At 50.0% G+C, this 16,797-nt stretch overlaps 1 protein-coding gene across 1 annotated transcript in view; it reads right to left on the bottom strand.

The window, feature by feature from the left end:
- Positions 1-514: 514 nt before the first annotated feature.
- Positions 515-16,797, bottom strand: part of ACVRL1 (activin A receptor like type 1) — a 43,307-nt gene continuing 27,024 nt past the window's right edge. The window contains exons 10-11 of the mRNA XM_075902033.2: positions 13,100-13,230; positions 515-7,817 (exon numbers count right to left, since the gene is read on the bottom strand). Coding sequence (XP_075758148.1) covers positions 7,683-7,817; positions 13,100-13,230 — 266 coding nt within the window. The 3' untranslated portion in view covers positions 515-7,682. The remainder of the gene's footprint in view (positions 7,818-13,099; positions 13,231-16,797) is intronic.

Raw genomic sequence — 16,797 nt, 5'->3', positions numbered from 1 at the left:
GATCTGGAAGGAAAAAGGAAGATGCTTGGGAAATTGCACGGGGAAGCCCTGAGACATGGGAAATCCAGGGTCTGTTTCCAGCTCCGCCACCCTCTCTCTGCCTCTGTTTGTACACTGAGGGCTACAACGGGTCTCTCTCCCGAACATGGTGCGTGGGGATCTTGGGAGGGTAAGTGCTACACAAATGCTGAGTAGTACTACTCCTGGGGAGGTGGTCGCTGAAACTGAATGAAACCAGGCCACGGCACGGGGAAGCTCTCGTGGTGCTGTGTTTTGACTAGATGTAAAACCGACGATGGCTCGTGGGTCATTAAAAATCTTGTGACAGATTTTTGGTAAGAGTCAGGGCCAGTAGCCCTGGCCAAATCCTCGCTTGTGAATTACACTCTGACACATTCACATTTTTTCCAACTGGGCTGGCAAATCCCTTGGGGCTTCATTTTGCAGCCAGGTGCTGCAGCACCAGCCCTCCCCTTTCTGGCCCCCCCAAAATCTGTAAAGAAAAGCTTGTAAATGGGTGGAAGCAAGGTTTATTGTAGGAGCTGGATGCAAACAAGATATATGACGTTATTCACAGGAGTGTAACACTTGGAACATAAATAAAAACCATGCATGAGCTCTGGACTGCAGGGCTTTCCCTGTCTCCTGACATCTCATTTTGGGCAAAAGACAGTGATTTTGCCGCATATAGCAGCTTTACGGTTTTACTGAATATATTAACTTTTATCAGATAAATAATGATAGAAGAGGGCCTCAAATTGCTTTTCTGGGCATCATTTAACCTGGTGTTATGATGAGACCAAACTGAGCCCCAAGATCAGAGCAGCTTTAAGCTCTGGGAAAACTTTTGGATTCAGGTCACAACTTTAGGGACTAAAAGATTCATCTTTAGCTTTAGCGGAGAGGGCTGTGCGTTGCTGCACCGCAGGGAAGAAAGGAGGGAGGAGAATGAGGCAGGTTGTAATAGGAGCTGTTTTTCAGCCTGCAATATAATGATGGTTGCCCAGTGAGCATCACAGGAATGGTCATAAGAAGAGAGTATGTCAGGCCCCCATTACAGCATGTGCCTGTTTTTAAGCATGTGAGTTGTAGGGTTGCCAGTTAGTTTCACAAAAAATACCGAACATGGCAGGGGAAAAAAAGAGAGTCACTCATGGAATCCTAGAATCCTAGAGATGGAAGAGACCTCAGGAGGTCATCAAGTCCAGCCTCCTGCCAAAGGCAGGACCAGTCCCAACTAAATCAACCCAGCCACGGCTTTGTCAAGCCGAGACTTAAAAACCTCTAGGGATTGTGATACCACCACCACCCTAGGTAACCCATCCCAGTGCTTCCCCACCCTCCTAGGGAAATAGTTTTTCCTAATATCTAACCTAGACCTCTCCCACTGTAACTTGAGACCATTGCTCCTTGTTCTGCCATCCATCACCACTGTGAACAGCCTCTCTCCATCCTCTTTGGAACCTCCCTTCAGGAAGTTGAAGGCTGCTCTCAAATCCTCCCTCACTCTTCGCTTCTGTAGACTAAACAGACCCAAATCCCTCAGTCTCTCCTCACAGGTCATGCGCTCCAGCCCCCTAATCATTTTGGTTGCCCTCCGCTGGTCCCTCTCTAATGCATCCACATGCTTTCTATAGTGGAGGGCTCAGAACTGGACACAATATTCCAGATGTGGCCTCACCAGAGCTGAATAAAGGGGAATAATCACTTCTCTAAATCCTCTGGCAATGCTCCTCCTAATGCACCCTAATATGCCATTAGCTTTCTTGGCTATTGTTGACTCATATCCAGCTTCTCATCCACTGTAATCCCCAGGTCCTTTTCTGCAGAATTGCTACATAGCCATTCAGTCCCCAGCCTGTAACAACGCTTGGGATTCTTCCGTCTCAAGTGCAGGACTCTACATTTATCCTTGTTGAACCTCATGAGATTTCTTTTGGCCCAATCCTCTAATCTGACCAGGTCACTCTGGACCCTATCCCTGCCCTCCAGCGTATCTACCTCTCCCCCTTGCTTAGTGTCTTCTGCAAACTTGCTGAGGGTGCAATCCATCTCCTCATCCAGGTCATTAACAAAGATGTTGAACAAAACCGGTCCAAGAACAGATCGTTGGGGCACTCCGCTAGAAACCGACTGCCAACCTGACATTGAGCTGTTGATCACTACCCATTGGGCCTGACAGTCTAGCCAGCTTTCTCTCCATCTCACAGTCCATTTATCCAATCCATACTCCCTTAACTTGCTGGCAAGAATATTGTGGGTGACCATATCAAAAGCCTTGCTAAAGTCAAGGTATATCCCATCCACTGACTTCCCTATATCCACAGAGCCAGTTACCTCAACATAGAAGCTAATCAGATTGGTCAGGCACGACTTGCCCTTCCTGAATCCATGTTGACTATTCCTGATCACTTTCCCCTCTTCTAAGTGCTTCAAAATGGAGTCTTTGAGGATCCCCTCCATGATTTTTCCAGAGACTGAGGTAAGGGTGAGTGGCCTGTAGTTCTCTGGATTGTCCTTCTTCCCTTTTTTAAAAGATGGGCACTGCATTTGCCTTTTTCCAGTCATCCGGGATCTCTCCCGATCTTCACGAGTTTTCAAAGATAATGGCCAAAGTCTCCGCAATGACATTTGCCAACTCCCTCAGTACTCTCGGATGCATTAAATCCGGGCCCATGGATTTGTGTGTTTAGCTTTTCTAAATAGTTCCTAACTTGTTCTTTCCCCACCAAGGGCTGTCCACCTCCTTCCCATACTGCGTTGCCTAGTGCATTTGTCTTGGAGCTGACCTTGTCTGGGAAGACAGAGGCAAAGAAAGCATTGAGTACTTCAGCTTTTCCCACATCATCTGTCACTAGGTTACCTCCCTCATCCAGTAAGGGCCCCACATCCTCCCTGATCACCCGCTTATTGCACCATTCCGTCCCCATGCTCTTCCCACCCCCGCCAGATACTTCAGGGAAAGAATGTCCAAAGCGGCCTTCCATCTGAGAAAAACAAAATATTGGACATTTTGCATGTCCGGTATTTTCTGTTTTTTTTTACCGGGCAGAAGCTGCAAATACCGGACTATCCGGGCCAATACCAGACACTTGGTAACCCTCGTGAGTTGTCTAGTCTCTCGTGAGTTGTTCCATCCCCCTGGCTCAACCCCAGGAGCAGACAGAACTGGAGTGGGCGCCGGCAGGATAAGGGGCACCCTGAACATGGGGTATTGGGCTGGGTTCTGGAGTAGCTTAGCAACCAGGGCCTTTGTCTGGGGAGTGCCGGGCTGTGGGTTATAGTTCTCCAACCCCAAGAGCTGATGGATAGAACAGGAGCCAGCCCTGGCAGGGAGAAAGCAGGATAAGGGGTACACTGAAAGTAGGGGAGTGGGGTAGATCCTGGTATGCTTTAGCAGATAGGGCATTTGTCTGAGGAGCATAGGGTGATGGGTTCTAGTGCTGTTCTCCCCAACCTTGGGAGGAGACAGACTGAACAGAAAAGCTCTTTTGGGGCTCATTAGCATGTGAAATCAATGCTATTGCTGTACTACTGTCAGAGCTCCTTTCGGCATGCATATCTTATCCATATATGCCTGTGTGAGTGAAGGAAGGGTCGGCCACAGTACGGATTTGGTGATGGGGCAATTTATGTCCCAGCTCAGGAACAACTGAGCTGTATGAGAGGCTCAAAGAAAGGGGCTTGGGGTCACCCAGACTGTGCACTGCAGTGACAACCTGCCAGGAGACTGTGGGTCACTGTGGCAGCTACGTCCTGCTGTGCCCTATTGAAAGCCATTGTAAGACTGCAGTGGGAGCATGCTCAGGCCTTTAATTTGCCAATATCTGTTCAACAAGGGAGCTGCCCCCGTGAATCACTGAGCACCTTTGGCTCCAGGCAAAATCAAGGGGAGCTGCGGGTGCTCAGAATATCTCCGGGCTCAGCCCTGGCAGTGTTAATCAAAAACAAACACACGCAGCCAGCCACAATATTTTGCTCACGCTTGTATCTTCTTTGATAGCTGGGCAGCTGAAACCACCAGCAAGAAAACAGTGCAGCCGCTCAGGGCTGTGTTTGCACTCCTGGGACAGCAGCAGGGCAGCTGAAGAGGGGGTTGTGTGTCCTCCCACCTCCCACGCTAAGTAGTTCAGGATGTGGATAAACTGGAGAGGGACCCCCAAGAATCAGCCCCACAAAGTCTGGGCGAGTTCAGACTGTAAAATGAGGGTCTGGCTCTTGCATCACTTACAGGTCTGGATTGTCACACCGGACTCCTAAGGGCATGTCTACACTAGGGAATTATTTCGAAATAACTTATTTTGAAATAATAACTCCCGAAATAACTATTTTGAACTAGCATGTCCACACTACAGGGGAGCCTCGAAATCAGTTCGAGGCAGGCTCCTTTAGTACGTCTACACTGTAAGCTTATGTTGGAAAAAGCTGTTCCGGAAGATATCCTCTGGAATAGTTTATTTCGAAATAGCGTGTCCACACTACAGGGTGTCAAGTATCAGCGGGGTAGCCGTGTTAGTCTGAATCTGCAAAAGCGACGAGGAGTCCTGTCGTGCATCTGACGAAGTGGGTCTTTGCCCACGAAAGCTTATGCTCCTACACTTCAGTTAGTCTATAAGGTGCCACAGGACTCCTCGTCGCTTTCACACTACAGGGAAGCCTCAAAATTAGTCCAAGACAGGCTCCCCTAATGTGGATGCGCTATTGCGATTTAGAGCCCTAGGAACCCCTGGGAGGAATAACTTTAGAATAGCCCTGGTGAGGAGCTATTTTGACATAGCAGTAGTACAGCGCCCACCCCGCCCCCCTCCCGAAAGGGTTTTTCTGGAAGAGGCGTTATTCCTCATGGAATGCGGTTTACCAACGTCGGAAAAAGCCCTCTGTTATTTCGATTTTCTTTTGAAATACACAATCGGTGTGTGGACACAGTTGTTTTTCCAGAATAACAGCTGTCAATGTCAGCCAGAATAACAGATGCACCCTTAACGTGGACGCGCTACCTTGACTTAGAGCCCCAGGAAGCACTGGGGAGTAATTACTTTGAATGACTCTGGGGAGAAGTTATTGGCCATAGCAGCAGTGGAGCTCCCACATGACCGCTGTTTCGAAAGAAGCGTTTTCCTCATGGAAAGCAGGAGTTATGATTTCAAAACAACCAGCCCCTTATTGTGAAATAACAGGCTTGGTAGTGTGGACGCTCCGCTTGTTATTTTGAAATAACTCCCTCGTGTAGACCAGGGCTAACAGACAAGGGAGTGTCAAACGGCCCCTCTTGTGGCTGGGAAGTCTGGACTGATGTTAGGGAGATCTGGGCTCTTATTCTGCCCCGCCTTGTCCCCCTACGTTGTCATTTCCCTCCGTGCACAGTGCGTGGGAAAAGATGCCCCATCAGAACAGCCACATCGCACGGCTAGTGTGCACAAGTGGAAAAGTTTCCATAGGAGACAAGACGGGGGCTGTACACAGTGGTTCAGACCCATCTTTAGCAGGTCTGCATGAAATACGACGATGTGACACCCCCTCGCCACGCACACTGAAGTGAATACATCCAAAAAACCTAAAGGCACATCTACACCCCAGGGCAAAAGTCAACACAGCAGGGAGTTGAAGGATGAACACTCTTCCTTTGACTTCCCTTACTCCTTGGCTACGGAGTTTTCCGTTAAAAGCATTTTCGGAAAAGCACGTCTAGATTGGCAGGATGCTTTTCCGCAAAAAGCACTTTTTGTGGAAAAGTGTCCGTGGCCAATCTAGACGCGGTTTTCCGCAAAAAAAACCCCGATCGCCATTTTCACGATCGCGGCTTTTTTGTGGAAAACTGTACTGTGCTGTCTACACTGGCCCTTTTGCGCAAAAGTCTTTTGGAAAAAGACTTTTGCCCAAACAGGAGCAGCATAGTATTTCCGGAAAAGCACTGACGATCTTACACGAGAGTGTCAGTGCTTTTCCGGAAATTCAAGCGGCCAGTGTAGACAGCTGGCAAGTTTTTCCGCAAAAGCAGATGATTTTGCGGAAAAACTTGCCAGTCTAGACACAGCCCTCGTGAAACGAGGGTTACAGAAGTCGGAGTAAGAAGTCCTCCAGCTCGCCGTTATTTCGAAATAATGGCTCGCAGTGTAGACGCGCTCTTTGTTATTTCAGAATAATGCCAGTTATTCCAAAATAACGCTGCGGTGGAGACATAGCCTAAGAGAGGAAGATACGGGAGGGAGTATCTATGAGCTAGCACAGAATCAGGGATCTACAGCAGCGTGGTGAGGCAGGGACACTAACCCGGACTTAACCCAGTACCGTCCTTGATGAGAGAAATGAAAGAATGCAAATACGAGAAACACACTATACATTGCACCCTGGCTGGGGGATTCCTGGCTGCTGTCGCCGTAGGAGCCATGGGCAGGGAGTGCTGCTGGTACCAAATTCACAGGGAAGCTCAGATCCGGGCAGAGCCCAGATTCCTTCATGCTGCTTGTATCCATGCGGAGAAGGCAGGAACTCACCACGCCAGCCAGGGCTGGCTTGCCAGAGAGTGGCAGCTGGAGGTGCGGGGCAAACGAGGGAAACCCACTGAAAGAGGGCAAGGTTCTTGCCCTTCAGTGCTGCCCCTGGGGCGGAGGAGGGTAGATCAGGACATGCTAAGTTGGCAGCAGACCTCCAACGGCTGCTTGCACCAAATTCCAGCCGGGTGTAAGCTAATGAAAGTCAATCAGAAAGCTCCCAGGCCCACCTCCAGGGAGTCTTGCTCACTCTGCATGATGACGAGGGAAAAGCTGCTGGGCATGAAGGCTGGAACTCCATGGCAGGTAGGAGGAATCTGCCCCCCCCCGCCCGTTTCTCGAAATTTTCTGTCTAGCAACATTAATTAGTGGCTAAAGAACTGCCTATTCGTTTCCTTTTCCTGTATGCCAGTCTGGGGTGGGCAGGCTGTTCCCTGGGACTCTCTACTGGCATTGAGGACAGCTTGAGTTCTCAGTAGGAGACTACATTGGTGCATCCCAGCGGTTCCAGCTGTGCCCTCTACACATGCACCGAGCATTTCATCAAAGCCAGTCCCAGCTCCTCGTTATCCAGGGCGTGTGTATTTCACACATGCCCACAGACAGACACGCGTGCACACACGCTCAGCCATGCGCACCGGCAGATGCGTGCACGCAGACGCAGAAGAGTCCTGAAGGCTAAACCATGTTGGTTTCACATGGTCCTGATGTAGCCTTCGGAGACCACGCCCCGCTCATGGGGCGCGGACAGGGGGTGGCACTCCCTACTGCTGCTCATGTTCCCGTCTGGCTCGCAAGACAGGCTGGCGTCAGCTCACAGACCCAGCGGGTATTTTTACAAAGGGGTTGGGTGGATTTTTTTTTAATTAAAAAAAAAAAAGTCCAAAAAAACCCAGCTCCGAGGACACTGGAGAGCGACTGCGAGAGACAACTGGCAGCTGCTCGGAGGGGTTTTTCTGCAGCAGGTTGGAATGGTCGCTGGGGAGTGGAGGCCAATTAAAATTCGCCTCCCGCAACGGGGCTGGACTTAGAAGGAAAAACCGGTTTGTTACACAGCCAGGCAACAAAGAGCCCTGGCCCCGCCCTGCACATAGCATAAACTCAGTGACCTTGAACCTCTTTGGCTTTTCTGCTGCTTCAGAGCCGAGTAAGTGAGTCAGACACCCGATCCCAGCGCTCTGCGGCCTGCAGTTAGCAGTCTTGTTTAGGGTTTTCTAGGGAGCTGCTCAGCTTCTTTAGTGTCTTTTTAATCCTCAGGGCTGTGAGGCGAGTGGAGGGGTTGTGGTACCAGCATTCCTTCATGATCTTAGCCAGGGCGGTCAAAATCTGGTGGGGCCAGGAAAGAGAGAGAGAGAAAGAGAATTACTATCAAATGGTTCAGGGCCAGATTCGTCACAGGCGTAAATCAGCAGTGTTCCATTGACTTCTGTGGAGCTATGCCCGGCGATGCTTGCAATGGCTCTGGTCCCCGATATCAACCGGTGACCCCTCCCCCCCCAGGAGAATGCAGAACCCCCCAGCTGCTTTGTCTCCCTCTCTTGGCAGGCTCCGTGAAGAAGAATGGCAAGCAATAACGGCTGACCAAAGGAAGGCGGACACGGTGGGTGAGGTCAAAGCATTTCCTGGAAGCCACTCCTGCAAAAACTGTAATATTTGGACAGCTTCTCTGGCCCTCCATTTTCCCATGTGTGAAGTGGGGATGATAAGATGTAGAACACACTTTAGGCCTCTCACAAAAGGCCCCTTTATTGGCAAACACTGATGCACAGGCTGAATGCTAATGCCACGAGTTAGACCCGTGACTGTTTGCAGTAAAAAAGTTAAGACCACACATACGTGTTTACACGATCCCCCTCTGCAATTCCTCATGAATTAGCTGAAGGCCATTTATTGAAAAATTGTAAGTCATAGAATCACAGAACACTAGAACTTGGCAGAAACCTCGAGAGGTCATCAAATTCGGTGCCCTGCCCTCGCGGCAGGACCAAGCACTAGCTAGATCATCCCTAGGGTTGCCAGCTGTTCGGTATTGGCCTGGACAGTCCAGTATTTGCAGCCTCTGTCCAGTAACCTCCCCCCCCCCCCCAGAAAATACCGGAAATGTAAAATGTTTCTCTCGGACGGAAGGCCGCTTGGGACATTCCTGGCGTTTTTTTTTTTTTTTTTGCTCAACCAATTTTTTCCCCCGCTATGTTCAGTATTTTTGTGAAAGTATCTGGCAGCCCTATGACTCTGACAGGTGTCTGTCTAACCTGCTCTTAAAAATCTCCAGTGATGGAGATTCCACCACCTCCCTGGCAATTTATTCCAGTGCTTGTCTAGGGAGGTCGTGCAATCTCCGTTTTCACATGCACACACATAGACACAGAATTTCAGGCAGAGGTTCTCCAGCATGTCCATGGCATGACCAGTTTTCCTAGAGACCCCCCCACTTCCCAGCTGCAGCAACATTGCTTGGATCCATGGAAGCCAGGGAGCACAGGGACAGCTTTCGAGAGGAAGATGGAAATAAACAGGCTGCTGTGTAGAGGGTGGGGCTGATCCAATGAGACTGAGGAAAATAGCACGGAACACACACTCTGGCAAGTCCAGTGTAATTAGACAGGCCAAAAAAGAGTGAATGATACAAAAGCTAACAGAACAGCCATTATTTTGAAGTACATCAGGAGCAGGAAGTCTGCCGAACAATCAGTGGGGCCACCGATCGAGGTGCTAAAGGAGCACTCAGGACAAGGCCAGTGCAAAGGAACGCAATGAATTATTTGCATCCGTCTTCACTGCAGAGGCTGGGTGGGAAATTCCCACCCCTGGGCCATTCTTTTTAGGTGGCAGATCTGAGGAATTGTCCCAGATTGAGGTGTCAATAAAGGAGATTTTAGACCAAACTGATTTTTTAAACAGTAATAAGTCACCAGGACTAGATGGGATTCACCCCAGAGTTCTGAGAGAACTCCAATATGAAATTGCAGAGCTACTAACGGTGGGGTGCAACCTAATGCTTAAATCCGCCTCTATAGCATCGACTGGAAGATACTGCAATGCTGATTTTTCATAAAAGGTTCCAGAGGCAACCCTGGCAATAACAGACTCCTAAGCCTAACTTCAGGAGCAGGCAAATTGGTTGAAACTATAGTAAAGCGGTGGTTCCCAACCTCCTGGCCCGTGGCCTGCGGCCCGCTGCTGGGTCCAGACCTCTGGCTGCTGGGCCGCTGCGGCTTTGGGGACTGGGGTACACCTCTCTCGCTGCAGCTGTTGGGAGAGGCATGTCCTACTCTGCCTCTCAGCCAACCAGTGCCGGGCAGGAGTGGTGTCTCCTCCTGGCTGTGGAAGACTCCTTCCCTGTGCGGTGAGAGGAAGCGCAGCCCTCCCTCCACACAAGGAAGCTCTTTTCCACAGCTGGGAGGAGACCCTGCGAGGCTTCCTGCCATGCAGGGAAACACTCTTCCACGGCCTGAGCAGACTGTGCCCCTGATTGGCTAAAAGGCGGGGCAGGACACACTTCTCCCAACAGCTGTGGCTCAGGTGCTGGGTAGTGTAGGTATATTATTAGCCACAGGTTAAACAAGTCCCTGTTTCCCTGGTAACCAAACAAGATCTACCTCAGCTTAATTAAGACACCTGGAGGCAATCTAGAATCTGCTAGAACCAGCTGAGATAGTTAAGTTTTGATTGGGACACCTAGAGCCAATCAAGGACCATGTGGAGCTGGTTAAAAGCCTTCCCTGTAGACAGTTTAGTGATGCATCAGGAGTGGTGGGGGAAGAATGTGCTGCAGGAGAGTAGGAACTGTAGAGATGCTTCAGGTACTAGGAGGGAACCCTGTAGGTACAGAGGCGAGGGGCAGGGAGAGCCCTACTAGGGAACCAGCCTCTTTGGGCCCCAGAAATCAGAGGGAGGTAAACCCTGCTAGAGGGGGGAGAGGCTAGGTTAAGAAATCCAGTTTGCCTCCACATCTAGTGAGACTACTAGAGACTTAGGCTATGTCTACATTGCAGTCTTCATTCATTACAAGAGTTCTTGTGCAAAAGGTCTTCCACAAGAGTGTGTCCACACTGCCATGTGCTTTTGTGCAAGAGCATCCATGGCAGTGTGGATGCTCTCTTGCGCAAGAAAACTTTGATGGCCATTTTAGCCATAGGGGTTTCTTGTGCAAGAAAATCATGTTGCCTGTCTACACTGCCTTCTTGTGGAAGAGCTGTTGCGCAAGAGTGCTTATTCCTCGTGGGGAAAGGAATAAGTCTTCTGGAAGAAGCCCTGTTTTCTGATGCTGTGCTGTACATTTACTTGTGCAAGAATGCACGTGCAATGTAGACACCTGGCAAGTTTTTGCACAAGAACAGCTGTGTAGATGTAGCCTAAGAAATTTCCTCCCTCCCTTTCCCTGCTGCTATGCCAATGGTGAGAGTGGCTAAATCGGTCTCCAGTTTGCCCCTGAAGTAAAGGGGTTAGACTGAGAGCTGTAGTGAGCTACTGAATGAGCAATCAGACTGGGAGTTGCTGTTTTGGGGGAGAGAAAATACTTAGCCTACTGCTGCCCAGGAGTGCAGGATCCCCGTGTGAAATTTGAAGTGTCATCACCAAAGTAGTGCATGTTGGAAAACGCAATCTCAGCTATACCTACAAAATGATAGGGTCGAATGTAGCTGCCACTAAGAGTTCTTGGAGCCATTGTGGATAGTCATCTGAAAACATCTGCTCAGTGGGAAGTGGCAGTTCCAAAAGCTAGCGGAATATTAGAAACAATCAGGAAAAAGGGATAGATAATAAGACAGAAAACATCACAATGCCACTGTGTAAGCCAGTGGTATGCCCGCACCTTAAATACTGAGATTTGGTCATCCCAGCTCAAAAAAGATATATTAAAATTGAAAAAATATGGAAAAGGGCAACAAAAATTATTAAGAGATGGAACATATGAGGAGAGGTTAAGAACACTGCGACTGTCCAGCTTAGAAGAAGAGATAACTAAGGGGGAGATATGGCAAAAGTCTAAAAAAAATCCCACACACCTAAAACCCATGACTGGTGTGGAGAAAGTGACTAGGGAAGTGCTAGTCACCTCTTCACATAACACTAGAGCAAGAATTACTCAGTTAAATTAATAGGCAGCCGGTTCACAGCAAACAGAAGGAAATACTTCTTCACACAGCACATGGTGAACCTGTGGAACTCCTTGCTAGAGGATGTTGGGGAGGCCAAAAGTATAGTTGGGTTCAAAAAAGAGCTAGATAAGTTCATAGAGGTCCATCGATGGTTATTAGCCAACATGGCCAGGGACACAACCCCATGCTACAGGGTCCCTAACCTCAAATCGCCAGGAGCTGGAACAGAACAACACAGATGGATCACTTAGAATCATAGAACAGGAAGAGACCTCAGAAGGTCATCAAGTCCAGCCCCACCCCCCCCCCCCCACTCTAGGCAGGACCAATTCCAACTAAATCAACCCGGCCAGAGCTTTGTCAAGCCGAGACTTAAACACCTCTAGGGATGGAGACTCCACTACTTCCCTAGATAACCCATTCCAGTGCTTCACCACTCTCCTAGTGAAATAGTTTTTCCTAATATCCAACCTGGACCTCTCCCACCACAACTTGAGACCATTGCTCCTTGTTCTGCCATCTGTCACTACTGAGAACAGCCTCTCTCCATCCTCTTTGGAACCTCCCTTCAGGAAGTTGAAGGCTGCTATCAAATCCCCCCTCACTCTTCGCTTCTGCAGACTAAACAGACCCAAGTCCCTCAGCCTCTCCTCATAAGTCATATGCTCCAGCCCCCTAATCATTTTGGTTGCCCTCCGCTGGACCCTCTCCAATGTGTCCACATCCTTTTTGTACTGGGGAGCCCAGAACTGGACACAATACTCCAGATGTGGCCTCACCAAAGCCGAATAAAGGGGAATAATGACATCTCTGGATCTGCTGGCAATGCTCCTCCTAATGCACCCTAATATGCCATTAGCCTTCTTGGCTACAAGGGCACACTGTTGACTCATCCAGCTTCTCATCCACTGTAACCCCCAGGTCCTTTTCTGCAGAACTTCTACTTAACTGGTTGGTCCCCAGCCTGTAACAATACTTGGGATTCTTCCGTCCCAAGTGCAGGACTCTACACTTGTCCTTGTTGAACCTCATCAGATTTCTTGTGGCCCAATCCTCCAATTTGTCTAAGTCATTCTGGACCCTATCTCTGCCCTTAAGCACATCTACCTCTCCCCCTAGCTTAGTGTCACTTGATAATTGCTCTCTCTGTTCATTCCCTCTGCAGCACCTGGCATTGGCCACGGTGGGAAGAGTGGACACTGGGCTAGATGAACCGTTGGTCTGACCCAGTGTGGCCTTTCTGAGGTTCTTATTTCTGGGTTTATACTGGTGACTAGTTAAAGAAGAGTGACTCCACTGGAGTCTGTGCCAGTGTTCCCTGTAAGATGAGCACTTGGGAAGTTCCCCAGGAGAGATTTGAATGCTGCCCAGCTTCCACAGTCATCAGAATGTGTTTTCTTCTGGTGGTGCCCATCTGCACATTCCTTGATGCACATAACATTTATTCTCCACAAAGATGGAAAAAAATGAGACAGAATATTGGTCTGTGCTGTGGGCTACACTTACCAAGTCAGAGTACAAGTAGTTAGGGATCCTGGGCGTTTGCTGGTCAGTGCAAACCACCTTCTTCATATCCTCGAAGCTGGGGTCACTTGGGACCATGTCGAAGAACGGAGGCCGGTAGTCCTCCACTAAACCTGCCACAGGAAGACAGGAAAGCAGGTGAGGAAAGCTGGCAGGGTCACAGGGCATGGAGCACAAAGTGACCTTAACTCACCAGAAGCCACGGACTGAGAGAAGGAACGTGCACCACACAGGCATGCGCACGTGTGCGTGTGCATGCACATGTGCACCACAGGGGCCTGCGTACATGCACACACACACATTTGCACCATTTGCACCACCACCGTCTGCTGAATGGCCCTGCACCATGTGGGTGCTTGTTTAAAAGGCGCTCATCCTTGTTCCTAAGTACTATACGAGGGATGTGAGGGACCCCCGTGCAGGAGCTCCAGTGTCATGCCACAGACAATTAATCCCATATGTTTTTGCCGGGCCTGAAGACCAATCAAGACTGTGGCCCCTTTGTGCTAGGTGCTGTACAGAATATAGACGTTGTGTCTGTGGAGGAGCTGAAGAGCAGGGGGGAACTGCTCGTACCAATGCCAGTGGAAGTTTTGCTAATGAGTGGGGGGCAAGACTTCACCTCAGGGATCCTTTCCCCATGAGGTAGGTGCATGTGGCTGCAGAGCATTACAGACCTTCTGTGTTATAGGAACATGTATAAACGTGGGTGGGCCTAGCCAATCAATGAGGCACTAACCCCAAGCATGACACCGTTCTATATCCTGGGAGACACATGGGCGCTGATCCGCAGCACGACGAGACGTGTGCCACAGACGGGTTTGCACATCGGGCAGAGTGCTAGTCTGTCGTGGGAGCTGGCCCAGAAACTACCGCGCCATCAATGCAGAAAAAACAACAAATAGTCTGGTAGCACTTTATAGACTAACAAAACTTGTAGATGGCATAGAATCATAGAGCTGGAAGAGACCTCAGGAGTCATCAAGTCCAGCCCCCTGCCCAAGGCAGGACCAATCCCAACTAAATCAACCCGGCCAGGACTTTGTCAAGCTGAGACTTAAACACCTCTAGGGATGGAGATTCCACCCCCTCCCTAGGGAACCCATTCCAGTGCTTCACCACCCTCCTAGTGAAATAGTTTTTCCTAATATCCAACCTAGACCTCCCCCACTGCAACTTGAGACCATTGCTCCTTGTTCTGCCATCCCTCACTACTGTGAACAGCCTCTCTCCATCCTCTTTGGAACCTCCCTTCAGGAAGTTGAAGGCTGCTATCAAATCCCCCCTCACTCGTCTCTTCTGCAGACTAAATAAACCCAAATCCCTCAGTCTCTCCTCACAGGTCATGCGCTCCAGCCCCCTAATCATTTTGGTTGCCCTCCACTGGACCCTTTCGAATGTGTCCACATCCTTTCTATAGTGGGGGGCTCAGAACTGGACACAATATTCCAGATGTGGCCTCACCAGAGCTGAATAAAGGGGAATAATGACATCTCTGGATCTGCTGACAATGCTCCTCCTAATGCACCCTAATATGCCATTAGCCTTCTTGGCTACAAGGGCACACTGTTCACTCATATCCAGCTTTTCATCCACTGTAATCCCCAGGTCCTTTTCTGCTGAACTGCTACTTAGCCATTCAGTCCCCAGCCTGTAAAAATGCTTTGAATTCTTCCCTCCCAAGTGTAGGACTCTGCACTTATCCTTGTTGAACCTCATCAGATTTCTTTTGGCCCAATCCTCTAATCTGTCCAGGTCACACTGGACCCTATCTCTGCCCTCCAGCATATCTACCTCTCCCCCTTGCTTAGTGTCATCTGCAAACTTGCTGAGGGTGCAATCCATCCCCTCATCCAGGTCATTAATAAAGATGTTGAACAAAACTCCGCTAGAAACCGACTGCCAACCTGACATTGAGCCATTGATCACTTACCTGTTAGGCCTGACAGTCTAGCCAGCTTTCTCTCCATCTTACAGTCCATTTTTCCAATCCATACTCCCTTAACTTGCTGGCAAGAATATTGTGGGAGACCATATCATTGTATATCACATCCACTCACTTTCCCATGTCCACAGAGCCAGTTACCTCATCATAGAAGCTAATCAGATTGGTCAGGCATGACTTGCCCTTCCTGAATCCATGCTGACTATTCCTGATCTCACTTTCCCCTCTTCCAAGTGCTTCAAAATGGATTCCTTGAGGATCCCCTCCATGATTTTTCTGGGGACTGTGGTAAGGCTGACCGGTCTGTAGTTCCCTGGATTGTCCTTCTTCCCTTTTTTAAAGATGGGCACTGCATTTGCCTTTTTCCAGTTTTCCGGGATCTTTTGTGGGTGGTGGTTGTGGAACCCCCATCCTTAGGCCTGCGCATCCCATGACTTCCAGGAAAATCCATCTCCCCTATTTATTTTGGTCCTAGACATCCAACACTCCAGTCATCTGCAGAAGTGGGCTGTGCCCACGAAAGCTCATGAGACCATCTACATGTTTTGTTAGTCTATTAAGTGGTACCAGACTATTTGTTGTTTTTTTAGTTTACCTGTACAGACTAACTCGGCTACTCCTTGAAGCATCAATCCAGAGTTTCCCCAGATTCAGGCCGGCATAGGTCAAATCAGATGCAGCCTGTGCTGCTTGCATTGCCAAATTGGACCCCGGGGGGATCCTGCCTTGGATGCCAAATGCTGTACTGGAAGATGCACCAAGCCTGCAATGAACATCTCTGTGCTGCTCATAAGTGAGCCTCCTTCCCTTCCTTCTCCCCAGGTCTCCCTTTGGAACTGGAGATCATCTGGGAACCTTGTCTTCAGTTGCAGCTTCGCCGCCACCTAGTGGTGCACTGGAGGCCAGGCAGCTGCTCCCAGCAGCAGGGGGCCCTGGTTAATTAATCCCCATTTAGTCTGTCTCTGTGCAGACTTTAACTCTGTGCAGGAGATTTAACCCTTTTTGGCTGCCAAAGCCCTCCCAGTGTCCCATCAGCCCACCGCAATGGGAAGTTCCTGCCTGGTTCCGCACGAGGGATCGGAAGCCTTGGGACAGAGGGTGCAAGCCCCATGTCACCCTGCCCACCCTGGGGTGCAGCACACGGTGGGGAATTCCCCTTGCGCTGGTGTCTGACGGGAGAGAGGCCTGTGGCCCATCGGGGGTTAATGGGTGGCCAAGTCAAGGGCAGGAACTAAACCTCTCCTGGGTTAGTTAAGTGAAGTGTTGAATCCCAGAGCACCTGGGAGCCCTCAAAGAGATTAGCCGGGCCAGACTGCACCTTGGGGGAGCTGCCACCTTGCCTCCAACTTCCACCTTTTAATTAATGGCTTTTAATGAACTTTCCTGCTGGACCCCCTGGAGACCACGGGCCTCTGGGTGTCCCCTGTCCTGCCTGTGTCCCTTAGCCCTGCTCTGTGGCGCTCGTTCGGGCTGCCACGGAGCAGGCCACGATGAGGGTGGGGGTGTTCCCTTGCCAGGGACCCCTGGAACATTGACTCAGGCCACCACATCTGAGGCCAGGCTCACTGTCTGCAGAAGCTGGCAGAGGGCGAGAGGGCAGTGTCGGTGGAGCATCCTAGCTACAAAGCCCCGCCCCCCCGTTCTGACACTGCTATTGGAGGGGGAGAATGGGGCGGGGCAGGGCAGGTGAAGTCCCCCCCCCCTTCAAGCCCTGCCACTGGAGAAGGAATCTGCA

Source organism: Pelodiscus sinensis, chromosome 31 (assembly GCF_052426305.1).
Source record: "Pelodiscus sinensis isolate ZL-2025 chromosome 31, ASM5242630v1, whole genome shotgun sequence".
Lineage (NCBI taxonomy): Eukaryota > Metazoa > Chordata > Testudines > Trionychidae > Pelodiscus > Pelodiscus sinensis.
Note: the sequence above shows the minus strand (reverse complement) of the source record. Positions and strands in the feature narration are given on the sequence as shown.